This window comes from Buteo buteo, chromosome 19 (genome assembly GCF_964188355.1).
Source record: "Buteo buteo chromosome 19, bButBut1.hap1.1, whole genome shotgun sequence".
NCBI lineage: Eukaryota > Metazoa > Chordata > Aves > Accipitriformes > Accipitridae > Buteo > Buteo buteo.
Window position 1 is genome coordinate 4,399,227 of NC_134189.1, and position 23,514 is coordinate 4,422,740.

The 23,514-nt window shown below is 39.6% G+C and overlaps 1 protein-coding gene across 2 annotated transcripts in view; it reads left to right on the top strand.

Annotated features, from left to right (window-relative positions):
- Positions 1 to 23,514, top strand: part of LARGE1 (LARGE xylosyl- and glucuronyltransferase 1) — a 285,215-nt gene that overhangs the window by 217,516 nt on the left and 44,185 nt on the right. For both annotated transcript variants that reach the window (XM_075050827.1, XM_075050826.1), the window contains 3 exons: positions 2,792 to 2,896; positions 19,818 to 19,930; positions 21,437 to 21,562. In XM_075050827.1, the coding sequence (XP_074906928.1) occupies positions 2,792 to 2,896; positions 19,818 to 19,930; positions 21,437 to 21,562 (344 nt within the window). The remainder of the gene's footprint in view (positions 1 to 2,791; positions 2,897 to 19,817; positions 19,931 to 21,436; positions 21,563 to 23,514) is intronic.

A 23,514-nucleotide genomic window follows, 5' to 3' on the forward strand; every position in this document is an offset into this window, starting at 1 on the left:
GGACAGTACGTGAGCATGTGTGCATTCCCAGGCCATTGCAAAAGCAAACTAAAGTGTGTTAGCCAACACATTTTGCTTTGTATTTGTGACAAGCTAAAAGGTCACGTACAGGCAGTTATTCCAGCTCAGTTGATACACAGTAAGTCACATTATCTCATCCATGTATCTAAGCCGGAAAGCTTACGTGATGTTAATTTCTGCCTTCATCCATGTCCCATATCAAACCTCAAGAAATACTGGTGAGAGCAGGATTTGTTCTGGTGTCTTCAAAACTAAAGGGAAAAGGGGGAAGGAAATGATACAGCTACAATAAATATGTGCGAACATAATTTCCTGAGCCTTTTCAGTTTATCTTAGAATGAGAAATAATAACTGAGAAATAAGTATTTCAGGGGTACATTGTCAGAACTGAGATTTTGGACTGGTAGGTGGGAAAGGAAAACCATTAACAAGAAGCAAGGTTTGTTCGGTTTTTATTATTCATCAGTTTGAAGGCTGAACTCTGTGGCTTGTTGGGAAATGCATGGGGCTAAAATAATGAAAGCAGATTGATGCTCTGTGGTAAGGAAGTTCAGTATCTGCTTCTTGCAAATGGAATTCTAACATTTCTTTTGATGTTAGCAGTACTATCCTGAGAAGGATCTGTGGACTGCTGAGTTGTGAAATGCGCTGTTAGAATATGGGCAGGGTCACTCTCTTCCTACCGGCTGTGCCAATCCATTCCAGCCCAGCTGCACCTGCATTTTTTATTGGGTTTTTTTTCTCATCCTTTACTAGCCATGGTAGTTTCTTATTTTGATTTATTCTACCTCGACTATAGGGGAGTGGTTATAAAGAACAGGCAGTCTTCCAGCACAGAATCAACAAATGTTGGTTTAAATTTTGCCCTTCAGCTTTTTTTGGCTAAGACTTGTTTCAGCCAGTTGAAATCCCTTTCATATTTCCTCACAATATATGGCTCGTGGCACCTCATGTGCTGTCTAGTGTCTTCCATGTGTCTCACAGGTTGAGAGATGCTACAGTTTATTTGTAGGAACAAATCATCAGTTGCTTAGGATTCATCTGCCTCTAACTTGTCATTTCCTTCATGCTCTTGTGCATTGCACTCTGTTAATATTACCAGTTTTCAGTAGCACCAATGGGGTGATAAATGTGTGATGGTCTTTTATATGATCCTTTCTGCTCTCCCCCTGATTTTCCACCTTCTTAAAAAATAAGTTATGGATTATAATGTGAAAAATTAAATACATATTACATGTAATATGTAATGCAAAAGGAGGGACATCATTAGAAAATGAGGTCTGGTGAGGACTGGCACGTTGTGATTAGGATAGAGTAGGATGATCCTGAACAGTGATGTGGACTGGACTTGGTAATCTCTCAAGGTTATCTCTAGATTGATTTCCATTCACTCCTTGAATGCTTTCGTAGTGTTCTTATTTATTTGTTATATGCATTGGCCACTCACTGCTGCTCACACTCTTTGAAACAGCATTCGAGACACATGTGGGGGTTACTGATGTTCCACTGAATTGGAGATACTGCAGGAGAGTATCGCAATCACCTGACGTATCCTAATCTCTTCTTAGCTGATTATAAAATTGAATTAATCACTTCTGTCTTTCTGTCTTGCTTCTGAGCCCAATCTTGTCTTGGGCCATACTCAAATTTTAGTAATTCAGCTATGGTCCTACATAAGCAACATATAATGATCATTTAATGCTTTCAGTGCACTGCTGTGACCGTACATCCAGTTTTATGAGCATAGCTGGGATTTGAAAATGTGCCTTCAGAGCATGATGCTTAATTGCTTTCTCAAAAGGTTGCAAAATAATTTCCAATTCCAGCCTTAGTGCCCTCACTGAGCGGGTCCGTCTGTCAAAACACCGTTCCCTTTCCTTTCTTTGACTAGATCCAAATGCAGTTTTCCCCTTCCCTCCATCCTCTGTCACCAGAGCATCATTTCAATCACTTCTCTTATTTACATTTTATACAGCACATTTCAGGATAGATAATTAAGTCCTTATCTATACAAACATTCCCTTTTCAGTTGATTTTTAAGCAGTGCAAACCTTCTAGACACATTTGCTTTAAAACACATTTTACTCTAGCTGAAGCCAGCTGCTAATCAATGTAAGCTAAACCAAAATAAGCCCATCTAAAACTGAAATCATAATTTCTATGCAGCATTCCACACAGGCTTACCTAAATGACTTTTAAATTACTCTCTTAAATTAAAACGGTGCAGCTTTCTTTTGTAGGTAAACTCTTAGAATCCAATATTTTCCTGAGCAAAAGGGATTTCCTTTGTGACTGAGAAAAAAATCCCTGAAACTAGTGGGGGGGAGCATGGGAAGACAATAATTTGCTGTACTGAGCCTTGTGCTTCAATTATATTATCTCCATCAGAGTATGAACAGATCTTCATATTAGATGATCATTTTACCAACACTTACTTCTCACTAGGATTCTCCATCATTGTATTCCAAAATCAAGCAGCATTCAGATTTGTCTGGGTGATATATTTTTGTCAGCATGACAAAGGTTCCCACAGTGTTTAATTACTCAGACTAGCCAGGGGAGAAGGAAAGAAATGAGCTGTGCGGAGTTTGCTGTGCCAGGCTTGCTGTCTGTTACAAAAGCAGGCATCTTCCGAATGCGCGAAAGGAAGGCAGCACCCCAACTTCTGTCTTCTCTTTCCACTGGCTGTCCTTCTCCAGATCGCGTGTTTGTTTTCCATTGATTGACTGTCTTTTGTCTCATGATCTTTTTGCAATTTGCTCATTTCCAGGGCAGCAGGTTCTTGGCTTGGTGGAGAACCAGAGTGATTGGTATTTGGGCAACCTTTGGAAGAATCACCGGCCCTGGCCAGCGCTTGGGAGGGGCTACAACACAGGTAGGGCCTGAGGGTTTTCTTTGAATTAATGTTTGCACGGAGCATGCAGTCAGTTTCCTGGTACAAAGAGTATGAGATGTGGTAACTTGCACCTCCCTTCCTAACCTACTGCAAAATTTGTCATTTAAAGCAGTAAAAATGATGCAGTGTGATGCCTTTTGGAGTTTCTGGTCCTGTGTTACTCTGAGGAGAATATGTTCCTTCTCTAAATCTTTGGGGAAGGACAGAGCTTTTCAGCAGTCTGACACACCCTCAGCACATCTCCTACAAGATTTCTGTCCATGATGAAGCATATGTAGGCCCAGCAAGAGAGGAAGAATAGGAATCAAGGCTCATTTTCTGTAGAGAGGTAAATACAAAATGTCAGCCCAATAAAGATATAACTCCTGCAGGACAGCAACAGGGTCATAATTGTCCTAATAAAATGCAAACTACTGGCCATCAATTTCTGCTGCTGCGAGAAAGGAATAAAGGCACTGGATCAGAGAATTTATTAGGTTGCAAGAGACAAGTCTCCCCACAGATTTGTGTTTGGTATGTGAGAAAACATACCAGGTGCATTAAGAACACACACGTATATCTAAATCATTTCCATGCTAGCCTTTACATGCTGATGCAGTGAGTTAGGTTACCTTTCTATTTGTAATACAAGGGCAGAACAGATGGTGAAGCCTCCATTTAGAAAAGATGAGTCCACTTAAATATCCCTGCACTATCAGGAAATTATTCACCATAATAGCGATTTTGCTTCACAGAAATATATTGGATTGAATTAAACAGACTAACTAGAAAAAGATTTGCACAAGTTGTGGCTGGGTCTTCTGTATTTCTGTATTCCTTTGTGTATTTGGGGGAAACATTCCAGTTTTTGTGAATTTGTATTTCAGCCTCTGCAAAGCATCTCTGTTCTGTGAAAATGTTCAAAAGAATAGCCTAACAGAACAGCGATAGATATGGATACAAGATTTTGGTAAAAGAGGTTTGTTTCCTGGTTCTCCACTTGCCGGAGCAGAACTGCATATATAGAGGCTTGGGCTGCCTGCCCTCCACCCCCCCAAAAGCATGAGAGAGCGCTAAGTTTTATGGATTTGTCCTGAAACCTGAAAGCTTATGTTATACACAACTAAATTTGTTAATGTCAATTCTCTTCAGTGTTACACCACAAAGCAGTATCTTTTGTTCTACTGAGAGATGACCACCTTTTATAGTTACTTTCTTCCTGCTGCATTTTTGCTTTTTCCTTTCTGCCATTTTAATGCTGACAGAGAAATGTGTCACAACCACATAACATTAGAGTAACCCAGAAATATGTGGTCTGTAGTATCTAAAATGCAATTATGTAAATAAAAACGCTGTAAAGCTTTAATTTATATTGTCTTAACTTACTGTTCCAAATGTTTTATAGGGATACCAAATGACAGTATATCACAAAATTCTTCCACTGAAAGCAAAAATAATTGAATGTCTGCAGTCCTTCACATACATTGCATGTGTTAGTTCTTCGTATGTGTTAATACATACCTGTCAGGCCATGCATAATCCTGCCCATGATTTTAGTCTGCTCACAATTTCTTTCTTCAGACAACTCACGTCTAGTTATAAAAACTTTTTTTTTTTTTAGAAGGAAGACCAGAAAGTAGATAATTAATGGTAGATTGACAAGTGATCATAAGAATTGGAATGATGTTTTTTCAGTACATTCAGTGCACGGAACGAGAGGTCACTGAGTGAAACAGTGCAGCCTCTGAGAAGTAACAACAATGTTATTGACAGAATCAGCAACATTTACTATAATTTTCTTAATTGAATTAATTGTTTGCCTCAGTAATCTAGCAGAGATTGAAGGTGTAAATCTCTCAAGGAAGATGAAATACCAAGTGAAACTGGAGCTTGTTTGATGTGTTCAGTAAATTAAATAATTGACACTGAATGTAACACTGTGGCCAAGGAGGATTCAGAAAACTAAGGCGGGGGGGGCAGGAAAGAGAGGCAATAAGTCTAAGCAAAACACTCATAAAAGACAGCGGGCCAGGAAAGGGAAGACTCAGAAATTCAGGTGCCTAGAGTTGTACTTAGGAATAGTCAAAGGGACCCCAAAATCCTGAAACTTTAATTAGCTAAACAAAGCTGGATCAGGGGGAAGCTCACAGACAGACTTTGCTCTTGCTCTTGGGAGAGTGTTTACTACAGTCCTGGGATACAATCCTAAGAAAAGAGATTTTTATGTAAGCCTCTTCAGCCAGACCCAGCCCTGGCAGATTTGATGCAGAAGCACCCCTCAATGTCAAAATTCTTCCACTGCTTCCTCCCAATTTCTGAAGCAAATAATTTATCTTTCACTCCAACCTTTCTATGTCTGAGCCACTCTGGACAACATATAGGCTGGGGGAGTCCCAGAAGGCAGAAACATTAAAGCCAAAGGTGTGTTTGTTCCTTCTCCACTAGCTCTTTAAACCCAGTAAGCATGTGCATTCTCCTGTTCCTGTGTGCCCAGGCCAAATCTCCTGACAGCCAATACAGCTTTTCAAGGAAAGATTTTATTTGGTTGTTTTTCATCTTTCTTCCTCATTTGCACAGGCAGATAATCCAAGTCATACTTTAGACCATGATAATATAATCTTAGGAAAGCCAGACCAAACTCAAAAGTTAGTTTAGTGACAATTTAATTGGTGTTTAAAATGTTCTTAGTTAGAACGATTCTTTATTTGAGATAACGTTACCTTCCTCAAGCCATTTTAAACACAATTCCTTCTGTACTGCAGAGGTACCCAGGTTTTTCCTGTACTTCATTGGCCAAAACTCAGTAAACTGCTTAATCAGATACTTCTTTTATATATCATTCCCGCCATTTTGCTTGTCTACACTGAGATTAACTCTTACAGACTCCTCATACATTAGTTAAAGCACACTTTTCTCTCTGTGTGATCTATATTGTCTTTCACTGACTAAACTGTGCTTTCAAAAGTATTGCCTGAGCTGCACTATGATTTTTCTCTTTACAGATGTTAAACTGACAGCTCCAGAATTGCACTGTATGGTTTGATGTTCCTTTTTGGAATAACAGTCTTCTTAGTCCTCAGAAAAATATCTTGTCAAAGAAATTCTAAACAAAAAAGCTTTTAGTACTTTGTCCGCCTTATACTTTCCATCATGGTGGAGAATAGCTTTTAAAAGCAGTTTCTGGTGACTGTTAGCATGATTTCAGGCCACTTCCTCAGCTGGTGTGAATTACCTCTGGCTTCTCTGGCTTTAGTGCAGCAGGACCAACTTATATCAGCTGAGGATGGACTCCATGCCTTTCAAATGGAGCTTTAGGATGGATCTGTGCCTGTAATTTGGGTGCCAGGGGGGCATTTGTAAAAACTTTGGCCCAGGGGATTTCGGACTCCTAGACTACAGAAGCCCATCCTGAGGATTTGAGGCTCATCTGAAATACACTGCCTCAGTGCAACTACCAGATACTGTAAGGAGGTGTCTCAACAGCTTGAGCTGAGGATTCGTACTCCCACGCTGAGAGATGTCACATTACCAGATTTGTGGATTGAGAACAGAAGGGAATGGCTAGCACCTAACAATTACCAGGCTCCGTGTGCGCCGTGCATTATTACTCCCGTATTTGTAATGGCTGGAAGAATGCTAGAATGAATCTCTTTCCTTTATTATTTCCCTGAAAAAAAGGACCTATGGAAGATGAATTGGAAGTGGGAAGCATATGTTATGTCATTTTTGCATAATATTTAGCAATTGTGACAAGCGTAGGGCAGACTGTTTATATGAGATTAGGCTGGATCACATCTTGTGCTTCTTCGTGATGATACTGTGCATCTTCAGTGCAGAAAGCAAATGACTAGTAAAGCAGCGCAAAATGGGGTGGTGGCGGTCATGGAACTGCCTGTGGTCCTGCTCCGGAAAAATGATAACCGCTTTCATCGGAGCTCCATGGGCTTCGGCACACAACATTATGATAATGGATCTGATGTTAAGACGTGCTGAGCACTTTTAATTTAATCAGACATTTCTGTTTTTCAGAAATCCTCACAATTAATGCTTTAAATAGTGATTGTTGCCTAATTCTGGATAGATCTGTTACCAAAATGCTTTTTTTCCCCCCTGGAAGAGTCAGAATTTCATGACAGCCATCTGAATATAGCACTAATTTGCAAACTATATTCCATAGATTCTGAGTAAAACTAGCGCTTTTCTCCATGTTGTAAAGAAAAGAGTATAGTGGTTGCTTGAGAGAGGAGATTTTTCCAAATTGTCTCTGTGAATGAAGAAGTCAGAAAACTCATAGTTTATAGAACCTTTAAATACCCACCACTGGGGCCTGACTCAGTTTGGCCATGCCCTCTCTAAAAGCCATTGCAATATTCCTGCCTCTCATGATATAAAACATTAGTCATGTTTGGTACGGGAACTGGTATCATTAGGTTTGGTTGTTAAGTACAGGAGCCTTTGCAAACAGATGAAAAATACATTTTAATGTTATAAAAAAAAAGAAAAAATTAAGTCTAACGCCAATGCAAGGCAAAAAGTAGCACTTACTCCACCTACTCAGATTCACGCTGTACCCGTTTTTTGGATTAGATTATTCCTTCTTTAAGATACCGTGACTTCATTCAGCAAATATTATTATCAGTGCAAAGCATACTGATACATATGTGCTTTACAATGCAAATAGATGCATTTGAAGTACAGGTATCACGCACATTGTACAGGTAGTAGTTTAGGAACTGCCACCACAATTGCTTTTAGGCTCAACAGGAAACATCAGTCTGTTTGTGTCAGTGGTGGGAAGCTAAAACGATAAGTGTGCTTTTGATGACCAAATACCTATCTTTGTTGGCTATAATCTGCAGCTTGCACTTAAAAATAAGCTATCTTAAAGCTGACTACCCTCAAAGAATAGATTCCTTTCCAGTCTTTCTCATGCAGTTTCTAACACGTGATGTACTGAGAACTTGTTTACAGCATGCTTGACGTTTCTCAAATGAGGGTCAATATGTATTTGATTTTGAAAATGGTGCCTCTATTTTGAGAAGCCTATCCATGTAGTAACAGCGTTGCTGCGGCTGAATTAGTCTACTGTTCAGTGCATTCTCTGAGATACATCCTCTGCTCCTTAGCAATTGAATCTATCAGTCCCATAACTGTCTTCTCTTTAAAAACAACGCCTGACTTTCTTTGAAACACTGAAAACTTTCATCTCCTAAGAAACCTGTGATTAAAAAAAACAATGACATTCAGACAGTCTATACCAGATTCTAGTATCCATTATATTGGTGTAAATAAAAAGTATTTCCTTTTAGTTTAATAAATTGTCCTAGTTTGGGGGTTTTTTACTGGTCTGACCTGAGTTCATAATGTAAAGTTCTACATGTAATGTACGTAAATAAGACATTTGTATGTAGTATGCCAGTCTAACGATTTAAAGCATCGTTCTGAAGTGTGGTATTTTTAGCTTGATCAAGACAGTTCTTTATGTGAACATACATAGCTTGATGAGTAATTATGTTGTCCAGCACTCTGAAATGCCCTCTTTTTATTGTAGAGGGACCATCATTAGCAGGTTAAATTTAGATGAGAGACTTACACATAATAGCTTAGTAGAGGCAGCCAGGTGTCTAAACTGAGAAGAAAAACTTCTATTATATGACAGGAGAACCCCAGACAAATGCATAGTAATAGTAAAACCAGTACTTTCTCTTCTGAAGTGCAAGTTCACTTTCCAGTTTCTCATTGTGCTCATAAAAGTAACTGTAAAGACAGTTCCTTTTTGTAGATGCAGAAACAGAGATTTTAGCCATAGTCCCAAAGCAAAGAAAGAAGCATCGCAGTTGGACTACATCTTTGGACTCTTAACAGGTAGCCTGGTGCCTGTCACAGAAAGTAGCAGAGTAACTGAGATGTCTTTCTACACCCCTGTGTCAAAGCTGCCACCTCTAAGAGAGCACCAACAAAAACCAGTTGAATTTGGTCATAGTCAGATCACTCTCTTAGGTGCTATTGGCTACAGAAATCACTATGCTTTAATCATTTTAGTGTTAGGGCAAACTAGGTTCAGGACAAACCTTTCCCCTTTAAAAAAATATCAAGAGATTTTTGAGAAAGAAGAATCTGCAAAACTGAGTGGACACTGAGATCTCAGGAGCAGCAGCTCAATTCTTTCCTTTCCCCATTGTCTTTCTTCTGTCTCTATGGTCAGCTACATCCTGACTTTAACTGTTCCTGCTGTAGCTCCTCTACCCTCCCTCCTCCACGTGTCTTTATCAAACTGATCTCGGGAGGACAGGATCACTGCAATACCCTATATATACAGATAGTTTCTACACAGTTGTTCTCAAGGCCTTAGCAGACACAGTGAAAAGAGAAGCTTTCCCTAATAGGATCATAGGATTGTAGGCAATTTAGGTCAGAAAGGATCTCCAGAGGTCTTCTGGTCCTCCTCCCACTGAAAGCCAACTCAGGTTGCTCAGGGCCTTTTCCAATTGAGTTTTTAGTATCTCCAAGAATATCTGTCAAGGCAGCCTATTCCTGTATTTGGCTACTGTCTTGGTGACAAAAGTAAAAAATAAAAGTAAAAATTCCTAATACATAATTAGCATTTCCTTTGCTGCAATTTATGTCAGTTACCTCTCATTGTGTCTCTGTGCATCTCTTAGGACAGTTTGGCTCTGTTAAGTAGCTGTAGACAGCAATAAGAGATCCCCTTAGCCTTCTCTTCTCCAGGCTGAACAAGCCCAGTTCTCTCAGCTTCTCCTCATACATGTTCTCCAGGCCACTGGCTGTTTTGATTGCTCTCCGCTGGACTTCCTCCGGCATGTCGGTGTCTTTATTTGACTGAGGAATCCAAAACAGTACTTCAGATGTGGTTTTACAAGTGCTGAGTAAAGAGTGGTAATCTTTTTGTTGAACTTCATGAGCTTTCTCTTAGCCCGCTTGTCCAGCCTGTCAAGGTCCATCTGAATAGCAGCCCTATCCCCAGGGTATTAGCCACAGACCCCAATTTGGTGTCATGTGTGAAGCTGCTGAGGATACATTCTATCTCATCTTCAGCTAATTAATCAGGATGTCAAACAGTGTCAGCCCCAGTATCAACTCTTGTGGAATATCACTTGTAACTGGCCACCATCTGAATGTTTAATTGCTGATCACAACCCTTTGAGCTTGGCAGTCCAACTCACTTTGCAGGCACCTTGTAATCCCCTTATCCAAACTGTACCTCGGTTTGGCTATATGAGCATGCTAAACAGCTCCACACACATTTTCTCTCTACAGAAATGCATCCCTGTATTTCTGTTGTGAACCTAATCCTGTCTCTCTGTTACTAGAAGAGAGACGGTCGTGGAGGAAGGATTGACCTGCAGCTTACTTTTGGGTGAAGTCATTGCATTAAAAGTACATTGTGTTTCCTGTTTTTTTTAAAAAATGCTATGGTTGATGTTTAGGCTTGTTCATTTTGTGCTGCTGCTTTCCTTCCCCTAATCCATTTCTTAGAATGTTCTATTCCTCCTGAATCTCATCCAGCCCATGAACCACCCATTAAGAGGGGGGGGAAAAAGTTGTCTGGTTGCTTCTGAATGCAAAATCCCAAACTTTTTTGTCATTCAACTATAAAGAAATAACTTAGAGGCTGTTCAGCCCATGAGCCACATTTCTTTGTTGCTAGGGCATTGACTGAATACCAGAGCAAGAAAAGCTATGACGGGTTCTTACTCATTGTGCCCATCCCTACAATTAGCTTTGTGGACTACTGTTAATATTAGAAGCCAGGCAAAATAATTATCATCTGTGCAGGGTGCATTTTTCCTCTTCACTTAGTCCAAAGTAGAAACCTTGTAAAACTGTTGACATTTTGACCCCTATTAAATATGATGCTTTTGAGAGGATCAACACCAAAAAAACCCACGTAATTTAAAGCAATGGTCCCTGTTACCTTTCACTTTTTGCTGCTTTCTGAGGAAGAAAAAAACATAGGTAAGCATCATGGATAAGGTCCAGATCTGATATAAATGCCTGACTCTTGTGTTAAATAGACCTAAGCTGATTTACAGGAGCTGAGGATCAAGAAACAGATTTTTTTTCTTTTAAAGGTGGGTGATTCTTTGGTGGAGAGTCCAAGATAGATTAGTTTTGAAAGACTTACTTGTTTTCATCAGGGGAAATATTCACCAAGTTCCAGCAAACCTCCTCAGTTTTTATCCATGGAAACAAGCCTTGTGTGATCCCTTTTTCCAAACATGCCTGCACAGGGAGATCCAATGACTGGACCTCCTGCACCGTCACCAACCCTGTACAGTCTGTACTGTTCTGTGATTCCTCTTCAGGACAGCTCACCCAAAGTCCAGTTACTCTGGCTTGATATAAGAGTTGTGACACTCAATCGCACTTCTGTGTTTTGAGGCACTGACCTGTAAAATTGCACACTCAGAAAGAATGAAGACATGCATGAGACTCAGTCCAGGATGGATAATCAGGTGAACATGAACTCCAGGTTTAATACAGTTGTCAAAATACTTCGTGTGATCATTGGATGTATAAACAGGGACATTTCAAGTATGAGTATGGGAGGTATATTTCTTTTGTATCAGGTGTAGACTTTTTACTCTTGACATACCAGATGTCTACACTGTCAGATAACTTAGCTCCCTAGTTCATTCTTCACTCTTGGCTCCCTGATCATCCACAGGGCACAGAAATTAGTTGGTAGCCTGTCTTTCTCAGGGAGCAACCTGTCTTTTGTCAAGAAAAAAAAATATTAAGTGTAATTTGTTGGTAGTTCACTCCAGGAAGTATTTCTGGAAGATAGTATGGATAAGACTTCACTCTTTTTGGCATCACTTTCCAGTCCTTCAAGACTGCATCAGAGGGCTTCACATTCTCTAATATTCCCACATGCCCTGATGACATTCTTCAGTGCACACAACATAGACCCTGAGTTCCATGCTAAAAACTCTCCAATCTAGAAAATTGTAAGATGGCTCTCTCATAATGTCAGACACAGAGAAATGCAAACAAAATAATTTTTATGTCTAAAAACTGAGGAACACAAACTAGGCCCTCAGAGACAAGTAGTACAAGTACTATATAGTATGAAGTGCTAGACCCTGAACAGTGTGTGTACAACTACTCCATAGTCCTTGATCTGGGCACTAGGGATCACTTCTTGGAGTGGATATATTTTAAAATGTAGGTTTAGCTACTTGTCCAGGTCTAATCTCCACAGGTCAAAGATGAGTACTTACAATTTAACAAAGTTCAAACAAAATATGGGAATATTTCCCATAAACTTGGGAAAAATGGCTCCAGGAGCTTATCTGGGAGCGAGTCAAGGGATAGTTTGATCATAGCTTATTAGTATCTGCAGGAGAAAATAACATTTCTTAATAGAGGGCTTGCCAATTTAGCAAAGGTTCAGCAAGATCAAATGACTGCAAGTTCAAAGACATGTTCAAATTAGAAATAAGGGAAGTATCCTTCATCAGGGTAATTAAGCATTGGAATAACTTATCAAAGTTTGTGATAGATTATCCATTATTTTAAATTTTTAAATCAAGACTGAATGTTTTTCTAGAAGTTATGCTCTAGTTAAAGCACAAATTGATATTGAAATATCCTATGGCCTTTGCTATGCAAGTGCTAAAAATGATCCTTTCTGACTTTATCACTTAAATATGTATTTAACCAGGACTTTGTTTTCCTCTCAATTGAAGTCACCTAAGCACCTAGGCAAATGACATCACAGATAATGTGCCGTGTAAGAATTACTGCATTTTTAGTACTGAAGAGAGGACAAGTTCTTTAAAACTTTGTAGAAATTTTCCACATTTTCCCCATGTCACTTTTCTTTTTAAGCCTCACATTTCAAAGTGCTTTCTAATAAGATGTGTACCTCACCATCTTTTTGTTAGTGTCAAGTTTGGGCACCTCCATCATGACTTCCAGACATGTACAGAGATGCACACTGAGTAGCTGCTGGGTGATACTTGTGCATGGCAGTGATGCGAGACACATCTTTGAGACAGCTCGCCTCTGCTCCATTTAGATTGGTCATTGCCATTGTGCTACAGCATCTAGAGGCTGAAACCTCCCTCCACTCTCTCCCTTTGCTGGTCTGAAGTTAGAATGTGTTATCTGAGGTTTAAAACTTCTGAGCAAAAACTTTCCCTATCTTTTGAATTTCAAGAGAATTTAATGATTTGCCTCTTGTGGGTTTTCTTTCCCCTCTTGGAAGCAATCTCCCTAGTTTACCAACTGAGAAGTCCCTGGAATATTTGCTTCCCAGTGCCTTTAAAATGTAGTCTCTGTACCCTGTATGCTCACAAGGGTCATGTAGTGCAAAGGCTATAAGAAAACTGAGGAGCTTTTTAAAACCCATGTAAAGACCTTCTTCACAGATGGTTTTCATCTCCTGCAACTCTGCAAAGGGTTCAGGAAACGCAAGGATTCGAGAAAGGTTGCTATCCTTACTTGTCTTCTTTGATGCCCAAAGCAAGTAGAGCAGCTGGGCAAAACTGTAGCTTCCCTTTCTGATTTTGCTAATATTTGTCTTTTTGCCAGCCATGTTGTTTTCCATTATAGGATTTAGGAAAACTTTATCAGCAATTTGGGCAGGAAGATGTCTGACTTTGCACCATTTGGGATCTATGTTAGAGAAGGCCAGTTCCTCCAGGTCTAGAGATGGCTTTTCTTTGCTGACCTCTGAGAGACCTGCAGAATTGTTACTTCTCATCACAAGAATCTGGAAGATACGGGGGGAGAGCATTACTTATCAGGGTGGTCTTTAAGTAGCAGAGGTTGTCCTTCATAGACTTCCTAAAAGACTTATGGCTCATGACTCCTCTTCTGTAGACCTTTTAGACTCCTGAATCAAGGAAATTTTCTGTAGCAGCCTTTGTGGCTTTAAGAAAGTTGCAGAAATTCCCCCAGAAATGGAAGTCATTAAAGAGAAGATACAAAGCCTATGTATCTTTTTTTTCAAATTACTCAGGAAGAATAGCATCTAAACAACAAAGAAACAATTAGAACACTAGGAAATTCGGAACTACAGTCAGTAGCTCTATAAGAAGTTAGAATAATACTTGAGTACCTCTTTCATCTCAATTCTGCCTAAGGAGAAACATAAGAAAATTTTAAAAAAAGAGAGAAAATAAAAGTGTTTCATTTCATTAAATGGTCATCAGGAAGTGTAAACAAAATGTTTATAATGCTTCAAGAGGAAGCAGGCTCCCAACAGAGTGACTGCACTACATTTCAAAATGCACTCTATAACAGCTTCGCTTTCAATACATGTGCAGAGAAAACAAGGGCTCCTGCATTCTGTCACCATGCCCGGAGGGACACCCACTTTCCATTTCAAAACAGCTTCTCAGCCCTGTTCGGTTTTCTCAAAGAAAAGTTCAAATGTGGAGTCATTGTTTATTCTCAATTAACACATTGTGCATCCCTGCAAGTTTTTATTAGGGTTTTTTTTTACATTGTGAAAGGCTTTTTAGGAGAAAAAGGCTGGTGTGTGTAAATTCATAGTTAAATAATGTATCAGGATACACCAAAAATGTGTTAGAATAACAGTCCTTTGGTCATACTGTGTTAAAAGCTATAGACATAAGCTATGGTTTTATTATACTAATGATACGGCTAGTCAGATTATGAGCAGCAGTTAGATAGGTGGTCTATAAATCAAGTGAAATAAATGCAGTGATTTTCACCCACACGAAGACTTAAAATGAAGATTTAAAAATGCAGGCAGTGTCTTGTTGTGGAACTGCAGTTTTAATTCAATTTTTTAATCCTTAACAGCCATATACTTGTGTTTTCTACTTGCTCTTGATATTATGGGTGGAGAGCAGAGGCCAGAGTCAGTGGTGTGGAGGTGTGGCCCAGTGGCTTCCAGATGCAGTCCTTAGCGAAACTGGTCATTTGGGCCCTGATCCAGCAAAGGTATAGTCGCATTCCTAGCATTACACACCGTGAGCCCTTCCGTTGATTTCAGGTACAATAAATTGGAATTAAAAGAACACGCATAAGTATTTGCTAGAGTACTAAGCCATCAACACTATCATGGTGCATCTCCTGGGATAGCTACAAGCGCCTTCCATAGCACCTAAAGCTCAACTCAACTTTTTGATGCCAAATCCATTTCACAAAACACGGTAGCTTACTGTTGTTTGTACTGCCTTAAATCTCTGGGTCCGTTATTTATTACAGCAAATCTCCATAATATCAGCCCTATCCAACATTATTTCTTACAGCATCTAAGACTCAGTGGTTTGGTGTATGGTCTTTGGTATGCCGGTTAGGTATTGTAAAATCCCAGTAATTTTTTTAAAACTCACTATTGCTTTATAATATATTTTGAAGTGTGTCTTGCCTGTCTTCTTCAGATATTGTAATGTAATCTACTTGCTATCTGTCTAGATGGTTCACTGTTATAGGCTTAGTTTCGAGAAGAATTTTTAAAAACCTGACAAGGATAAGCTCTGAGATGCTGTTCACATAATATGGTATTGCCTCAACAGCTCACAAAAGCATCCTGTTCCATCTGAAAGAAACAGGCAAGGTAGTGCTTACAGAAAATGATCTCTTAGTAGCTACATTTTTTTCCCCTACAGCACTGAGTATTTTTTCAGCCACCTTAAAAGGGCCATTGTAATAAATTGATTGAGTTTGAAAGCTTGTCCACTTTCACTATAACTTCTGCAAGTGATTCTGTTCTGTCTTAAAATGTTGTTTATTACTTCCAGCTCTACTACATATTCCTCTGAATTTCAGGAAAAGCCATAGTCTGCATTCCTGAAGCAAGAGGTGGGGATGTTTTGTAGCATTCCAAGGGAAATTGCTGATGTTTCCACAAACTTTCAATTTACTATTCAGAAAAATGAAATTAAATATTTTGTTCTGGAGCAGATTAACAAAAAAAAACCCCAGACTATTTTGCTGAGATGGCTTGAAGCATCTCCTGAAAACATTGCTTAGCCAAAACATTGGAAAGACAAAGAATCTGATTCGGATTGAATCAAAAAATGGGAGAAGGACAAAAATTCAGGTGGCCCCCAGAGTTTTGTTAGACCTAGAATGAAACATTTCTTTTCCTTTTCAGGTCTTGTAAACATTTTCATTAAGATTTTTAATATGTGTCAATTTTGAAGTGCAAAATTCTATTTTAGAACAAGTTGGTTTTTAAATGTGCCAAAAAAAAATTGCAGTATTTCCCAACTGAAACATTTTAGTCCAAATACGTTAATTAGGGGTTTTTGCCCTGCTTTCTCCAATCTATTCACCAAATTTCTTTTTTGTTGTTGTTGTTTTGCTTTTGGGGCTGGTTTTGTGTGTGTGTGTCCTGAAATTACATTTTTTAGAAACTCCTTTGGTTTTTTGAGCAATTCAGAATCTGACAGATTTTGGTAGTTCAAGCAAAGTCTCATCAAGCAGGGGGAGAAAATGCCATTCAAGTAAAAACTAAGACTAGGATGTGTTCCACAGGTTTAGTAATAAAGCATTATTTTTCCAAGAGCATTTTGAGATATTTGCATCTCTGTATATGCCTGAACTATTTCCTTAGGATAAGGAAAATAGGGTGTTCTGTGGCTGATCATAATTTGTGTAATACTCATGAGACATTTGGGTTGCCACTTTTTTCTTTTTGTTTATTTGCTGCCAAGCTTTTCCTTTGTTTTTCTCAGGTAGGTTAGGGCAGGAAAATGCTGCACTCATCAAAAGATGAGAAGTCCCACTGCCTGGGGCCAGATGTTCATAAAATATACCTTTGATTGTTTTTTTTTCTCCAGTCTCTTCCTCCCTCAGCACAGCAGCTGAGAGCAAGTCCCTTTTCCCCTTGTGTTCAGCTGTATGTCATCTTGAATTTAGTCTGAGATTTCAGTCAATTTGACTCTGAGGCAAGGGGCTCCTGAGGCAAATATTTCCCTTTCCTTATTTCAGACACTTTGTCTGCAAACTAATTGCATAGATTGGAGTTAGTTCATTTGTTATGTTTGCTTTTGGTAACAGAACAATACAGAAGTAAAACTGAAGTGCTCTGTTCTGAAGAAAAGGTAATTTTTCTTCTGCATGAACTATTTAAAAGTTCCCAACATACATGCTTTCGCTTTGCTTTTGCACTAAATAACACTAATTAAGTGAATAGTATTAAATTCTCCTCTTAGTAGAAATCTGTTATTCTCACTAATACTAGTGAGTAAATATTTAAACTTCTATAAATATTCTCCTGTAGTTATTTTTACGGCAGCAGTAAATTACAATTCCACAGTGTGAGAAGCCCTGAACAGAGGCTGTACAAAGGTGTTAAAACCAAGCCTGCAGGTGAATTAAAATAGAAATCACGTTGAAATTAGTCTTGACGATGGAACATTAAATGCTTATGAATATTTTCAATAGCCATGATTGCATCATAACTTCATACATCCTTTCTCACATATATTCCAGTTTTTCCACCCCATCTGCCTCGTTTACTCTCAGCTGCTACCATGATAGCCCCTCAGGACAGCATAATCTCTTTAGCTGCAATGCCATAATCTGCTGCTAGCGTAAGAGTGAAAGACAAAACAATTGGAGAATACTGCACATATTAAAAAAATTTCCCCTTTTCCTCCTCAGACTGGAGGCTTAAAGAAATTAAGAAAAATGGGTTTATTGTCTATAAATTATAAAAACTATTACATTACAGTTAACTGAATCTTACAATTCTTCTTTATTTTTCTTAATAAAGAATCTTCTCAGTTGTATTTCACTGTTGAAACAAAGCTGACAGTTCTTGCCAGCTGGAAAAAATCCACTGCCAGAGAGGAGCTTATCCCACCCAGTTTATTGCTGCAGCGCAAGGAACCTGCTTCACACTGATCTAGAATTTCAGACAAAGCACAGTGGCTCTCTTAGAAGCTAATGCACGCACACTACACTTCAGATAGGCTTCGCTCATGCTGGAGAGAAGACAAACACACTGGCAGAAATACGTTGTAGCATGTTGTGACAATGCGTCCCTTTCCAATGCAACAGCTGGAAGCAGAAAGGTTGACTGAAGATGAAAGGGGATCCCTCCAGTACAGGTTCCAGCATCCTTGGGAACCAGATGGACCGAAATGGAAAACAGAACTGAAATAGGCCACAAAATTCACTGCCAGAAGAGGCTTTCTTTTTATACCTCGCAATGCCAGGTTTTACTAGAAAGGAATTTGCCATATCGTAGAAACTGAAGATAGGAAGGAACTGGAACCACCTTTGTTCTCTCCCAAGCAGTGCAGGCTTGTTCCAGGTATATTTTCTAATCTTTGTGTAGTCTGATTTTTAAATACTCATGAAATAAAGCATTTTATCTGCCATTTTTAGGTTATTTCATCGCAACGGTTTTAGGAGACTCTTTCTTCAGTATTCAGACTACATTTCCTTTCTTATTCTCATTACTTTTAGTTTTATCCTCTTAGACTCCCTCGGGCAGCTTTTCCCAGTGCCTGCTTTTTGCCATTTCATATTCTTCTGTGTAGCTGTTATGTTTCTATACAGTTGCCATGATATTTTTTTGTAAGACCGCTTGTTTAATGTCACTTGCAGATGTCATTACTATTCTGTTCACTTCCCCCTTCCACTAATGAAGATGTGAAACAACACAGAACCTATCGTTGCTCTTAGTAGGTACTTCCTCTCAACCTGCTAGGCTGCTGTTTATCAGTACTCTTCCTTTATGGTCCTTCAGTTTGTGTTCATTCCCCATGACAGTGCCCTTATCTAAGTCTTTCCAAATTAATTTTTCAAGTAAAATTTTCTGAGACACTGTAGGAAAGGTTTTGCTGATGCTTCAATCCAGCTCCATTGCTTCTGCTGGTTTGCCACCTTCTACGCTAGGGATTTTGTCCAGACAAAAAGCAACTGAGGAATGACAATGCATGTTGAGATATCTCTTTTCCTGCTTGGAGTGTAACTTTGATCCGAGGATCCTGGTCTGTGAACGCTTGCTGCCTTAATGGAGGGCACTCTCAAAGGCTAGGTGCGAACCAGCATTGATAATCTGTTACTCAGAAAAGTTTCAAGGATTGCCATCAGATGTGTCAGGTGATTAACTTCTTACTAGGTGAAGTAAGGGCTGCAATTCCTATGCAGTAAATGTATTGCATCCTATGCAGTAATTATTAAGGGCCAGAATTCACCCCACACACATTGAGTAAAATGTTTTATGAGTGACAAAATTCTCTTTGTCTCAGCATAATCTTGATTTCAGGCCAGATAGAAATTAATTTAGACAGTGGGATTTTGGAAGAAGCAGATCTCTGTTCAGTGTGAAGATGGCAGAAATGGAGTCATACTAGATAAATCAGGATTGTCTCTACCCTTTCCCTAGTAGACAGTGACTTGACAGAATATCCTCTTGGGGCCTGTAGCTTTTCAGAATAAGGAGTGGGGAGGGTCACTTCTGAGTGTTAAGAGGTTCCTTTCTTTCTTGTAGGGTATTCTCTAATTCTCTTCGGATGGAGTTAACCTCCATCATGTGAATCACTTGTATTAGTTCACTTTGTAAGGAATAATCCCAATGCTAATCATGTCATAATGAAATCAAGCTTTATCAGTTAAGGAGACTACTAGAAATACAACATCCTTCTCTGCTTTCTCTTCTTCCCAGTTTCACTCTTCTTAGGCTACTTTAGCCTTCTTGCAAGCCTGTATAACCTAGCATTCGTCTGTATGCCATCTCTCCATTTCTTCTCTGCAGCCTCAGGGGTTCAGGAAAACTTTCTCTTAGTGACAATTTTTTAGTCAATCTCCTGCTAGCACAGGGTAAGGACTGTAGTTTCCACTGATAGATCTCCCCTCGTGTCCTTGTTTTAACTGCTGAGTCAGCACATAGATAGGATGGGCCTTGACTGGCATGTGACCTCATGGCTTCTCTTGTTCTCTACACTGTGTTTTCCTTTAGGGGTTATCTTGCTGCTTCTCGATAAGTTACGGAAGATGAAATGGGAGCAGATGTGGAGGCTCACAGCAGAGCGGGAGTTAATGAGCATGCTGTCCACTTCACTGGCTGACCAGGTGAGTAGGACGCGGCAGAGGAGTGGTACAACCACTACTCCATGGATTGAGGAAGGTAAGAAAGGGAAAGGGGATGAGATGTGGGAAAGGGCAGGGGGGAAGATATTGTGCCTGTAGTCGCCATTTGTTGAATCATTCTGGGGAAAACATAGAAAAGAGGAATGGAGATTTACTCATGAGGTTTCTCTTACTACACTGACATTTTTACCTCCTCTGCACAGATGATTCATAAGATAGACAAATGGGGATTGCAAGCTTTAATTTTCTGTCCTCCTTTCTTTAACATAAAACTCCCTGGACAGAAGAAGTCCAAATATACTGTGTCTTTTCCTACTGGTTATTGTCTAAGCAGACTTTAGTTTTAAGTCTCCAGATATTTCTTTACTGTTTCTGGCAGATGAGTCCCAAGCAGTCTTTTAATGTACTCCTTGCCACAAGATCCCTGCGAAGACAAAAGCTCTGCTGTCTCCCTGCCACAGATGGGAAACTGAGGCCAAGGGAAGAAATAGTGTGCCTATACACAGAAATGCATATTTAGTGTTTGTGCTTCCTGCCAGCTCTCAGTTTTAAATCCAGAAACCTTGTTAATGTAGTACTGGACCTGAACCAGTAAGTCTTGCTCAACAGCTTGAGTGTATTAACTCAATGCAGCATCATATTTAGATACTTCTGCTGCTTCTGAGCTACATCTGGCTTATGACCAGTCACCACTAAGGAAGCATGCTGCTTACTGTGCACATAGAGATGTGCACTTGCGTACAGTATCCTTGCAGGTTGATCCAAAAGCTACTGAAGTTCATTAAAATGATTCTTGAAACTTCACTATGTTTTCAGTCAGGTTCTGAGTTGCCATCTAATACCCACATGGGGCAGAATTTTGCAGAGTGGACCAAGGTTGCTTATGTCTTACCCTAATACCTTAACCACAAGACTGTCATTGTAACTTACTTCTCCAACTGGATGGCAGCATAGAGGCAGAACACATTCTCTCCATCATGGTGTAGGCTGTTCTGCAGATCTGTCCTACATGCCCTTTCCATGAAATACCTGAAATACTTGTTGCAACAATAAAGCGCTAGCTAAAATCCCACATAGTAATTCACCTGGAAACAGTACAACTGCCAGGATCACTTTCATCCCCTTTATTGGAAAGTGAAGCAGTACTTAACTAACAGCAGGCAGTCTGTCATTCACTGCATATTACTCTCCCTGGTGACTAGAAGAAGAACCACATCTCTTGCCAGCAGCACAAGATACATGTTTTGAAAACTTTGCTGGAGTCCATTAGCTCTGTGTTCCTCTTGTTCAGATCTACACATCACCCCTCAGATTGATAGCACCCTCTGTGGAAACAGAATTACAAAGCAAGGTTTGCAGGGTTCAGCTCGCGCAACCATTTGCATTTCTACCTGTGAGGGGGAGAAGGACAGTCAGCTTGGAGAGGGGTTGAGACCACCTCACTGTAGAAACAACATACCCAACTGTTTCTCTGGTTTTGTCTGCTAGGATATCTTCAATGCAGTCATCAAACAAAATCCCTTCCTTGTCTATCAGCTCCCATGTTTCTGGAATGTGCAGCTGTCTGATCACACCCGTTCCGAGCAGTGCTACAGAGATGTGTCTGACCTGAAGGTATGTTTCACAGGAGGTTGGATGGGTGGTATCCTTTGGGACAGAGAATGCAGGACTCCACTGTGACAGAAGGATGAAGTCAGGAGGCAGGAAACCGACACATACAGTTTATGAGGACACCCATAATTTTTGCCCTGGAAAAAAAGGCTGAGTAGAAACACATTAATTTAATAAAATGAAGTTATAGTATCAGTTTAATAGCACATTTTTCACTATTGTCAAGTAGAACATAAAAGCAGGATGAATTTGAACATATATAGGTAAATTAACATCAGTTGTGCTGTGGTCATTTTGAAAGGCCAGACTCAAATTTAGCATGCAGAGAGTTCAGAATTGAAGCTGACTGAGCTTCTACCAGGTGTAGAATAAGACTGGCTGGCTAAACAGCAGTAGATTCTATCAGAGCAGACTAGTGGCATCAGAACACAGTAAATATAGGTAGGTTTTGGCAATTCATTTTAAAATTCAGTTAATGTTCATATACTTAATTTATGTTTTGAGAATGCTTTAGTACATGAGGTTTAGAAAAAAAAAAAAGAAAAACACAGAACCATAGAAGAGGTTGCAAGAGACCTCTGGAGACCATCCAAACCCCACTCAAAGCAGGACCAACTTAGATCAGGTTGCTCACCACCTTGTGCAGTTGAGTGCGAAGTCTCCAAAGACTGAGATTCCGCAGCCTCCCTGGCCCCCTGTTCCAGAGCTTGACCACCCTCATGGTGCAGTGTATTTCCTAAATTTAACCAAATTTTCCCTTGTAGCAATTTGTAGAGTAACAGCAGGAGTGTTCAATATGAACACCAGATACTGGATGAATACAGAATATCAATCATCACCCTCGACACAGTGATTTCAAAAGCTGCACCTCCCAAAATATCTACTACATAGGTTAACTGACCTGTCAAAGCTGGCCAGTATTGCTTGAATTTCATACATAAAGTACTCACAACCAACTGTTCAAGTGTGGTCCATAGAAGACAGCTTTTAAAGTTAGATCAGTATACACAGATCAGTACACTGATCACTGAACGTTTCATGATAGATGTTTGTAGGGCAGGATCAAGGCAGGGACTTAAAACCATCATGTTTTTATGCCTTGTAACAAAGTGCTGGTAGAGATTTTAGTTCTGTACTCATGTTGAGAATCATGTATGACAGCAATTGCAAGGCCTGAAACAAAAGGAGAGGTGTAGTAGCAGGGAGAGTGTTTTTTAAAAGAAGAATTTTAAAAAAATACACCTCCTACCTGGGAGATATCACAATATTTTTCTGTGAATTAGAGGCTGACATTAATTCATATAATCCACTGAGACAGTCACATTGGATTCAGCACAAGGTTAAGACACATACATTTACATGAGAAAAAGCTATTGAAGCTAATAACTGAGGATCTAGGGCTTGGTTCAGTTGCCTAAACACAGTTGAGTCACCATAGATACTCTCAGATATCCAAATGGGACTGGCAGATACAACACAGACCTACAAGAGACGATACTCTTTTGGCAAAGCAGCTGATGGGCAGGCAGGATAACCCTAAGGTGCTTTCAGTGTTGCTATACATCTGTATTTAGGCAGCTGAACTGTGATCCCCATGAGTGATTTTGGTGACTGGTTAAGCTTACCTCAGAGGAGACACTGACAACTAATCAAGCAAATCAGTCTTTAGGCTCCAATGAGTGTGCTGACTAATCTGCTTCAGTTGTGGGACATCTAGCTCGTATGTAACACCTACAAGTAAGCATTTAATAGAAGTATCTTAAAAATAAATTGAATCCTTTCTTCATTGTTGATTAACAAATTTATGTTTACAAGTGTAACTTAGGCTTGGTTGTTTATTACCCTATATTGTATCACACTGTCAGTTCCATTACAGCATAGGGAATGAAGTCTAAGATGCGTAATATCCTCCACTGGCTTTCTGGTCTGAGGTATTGAACTCAACAAGGGGTGCA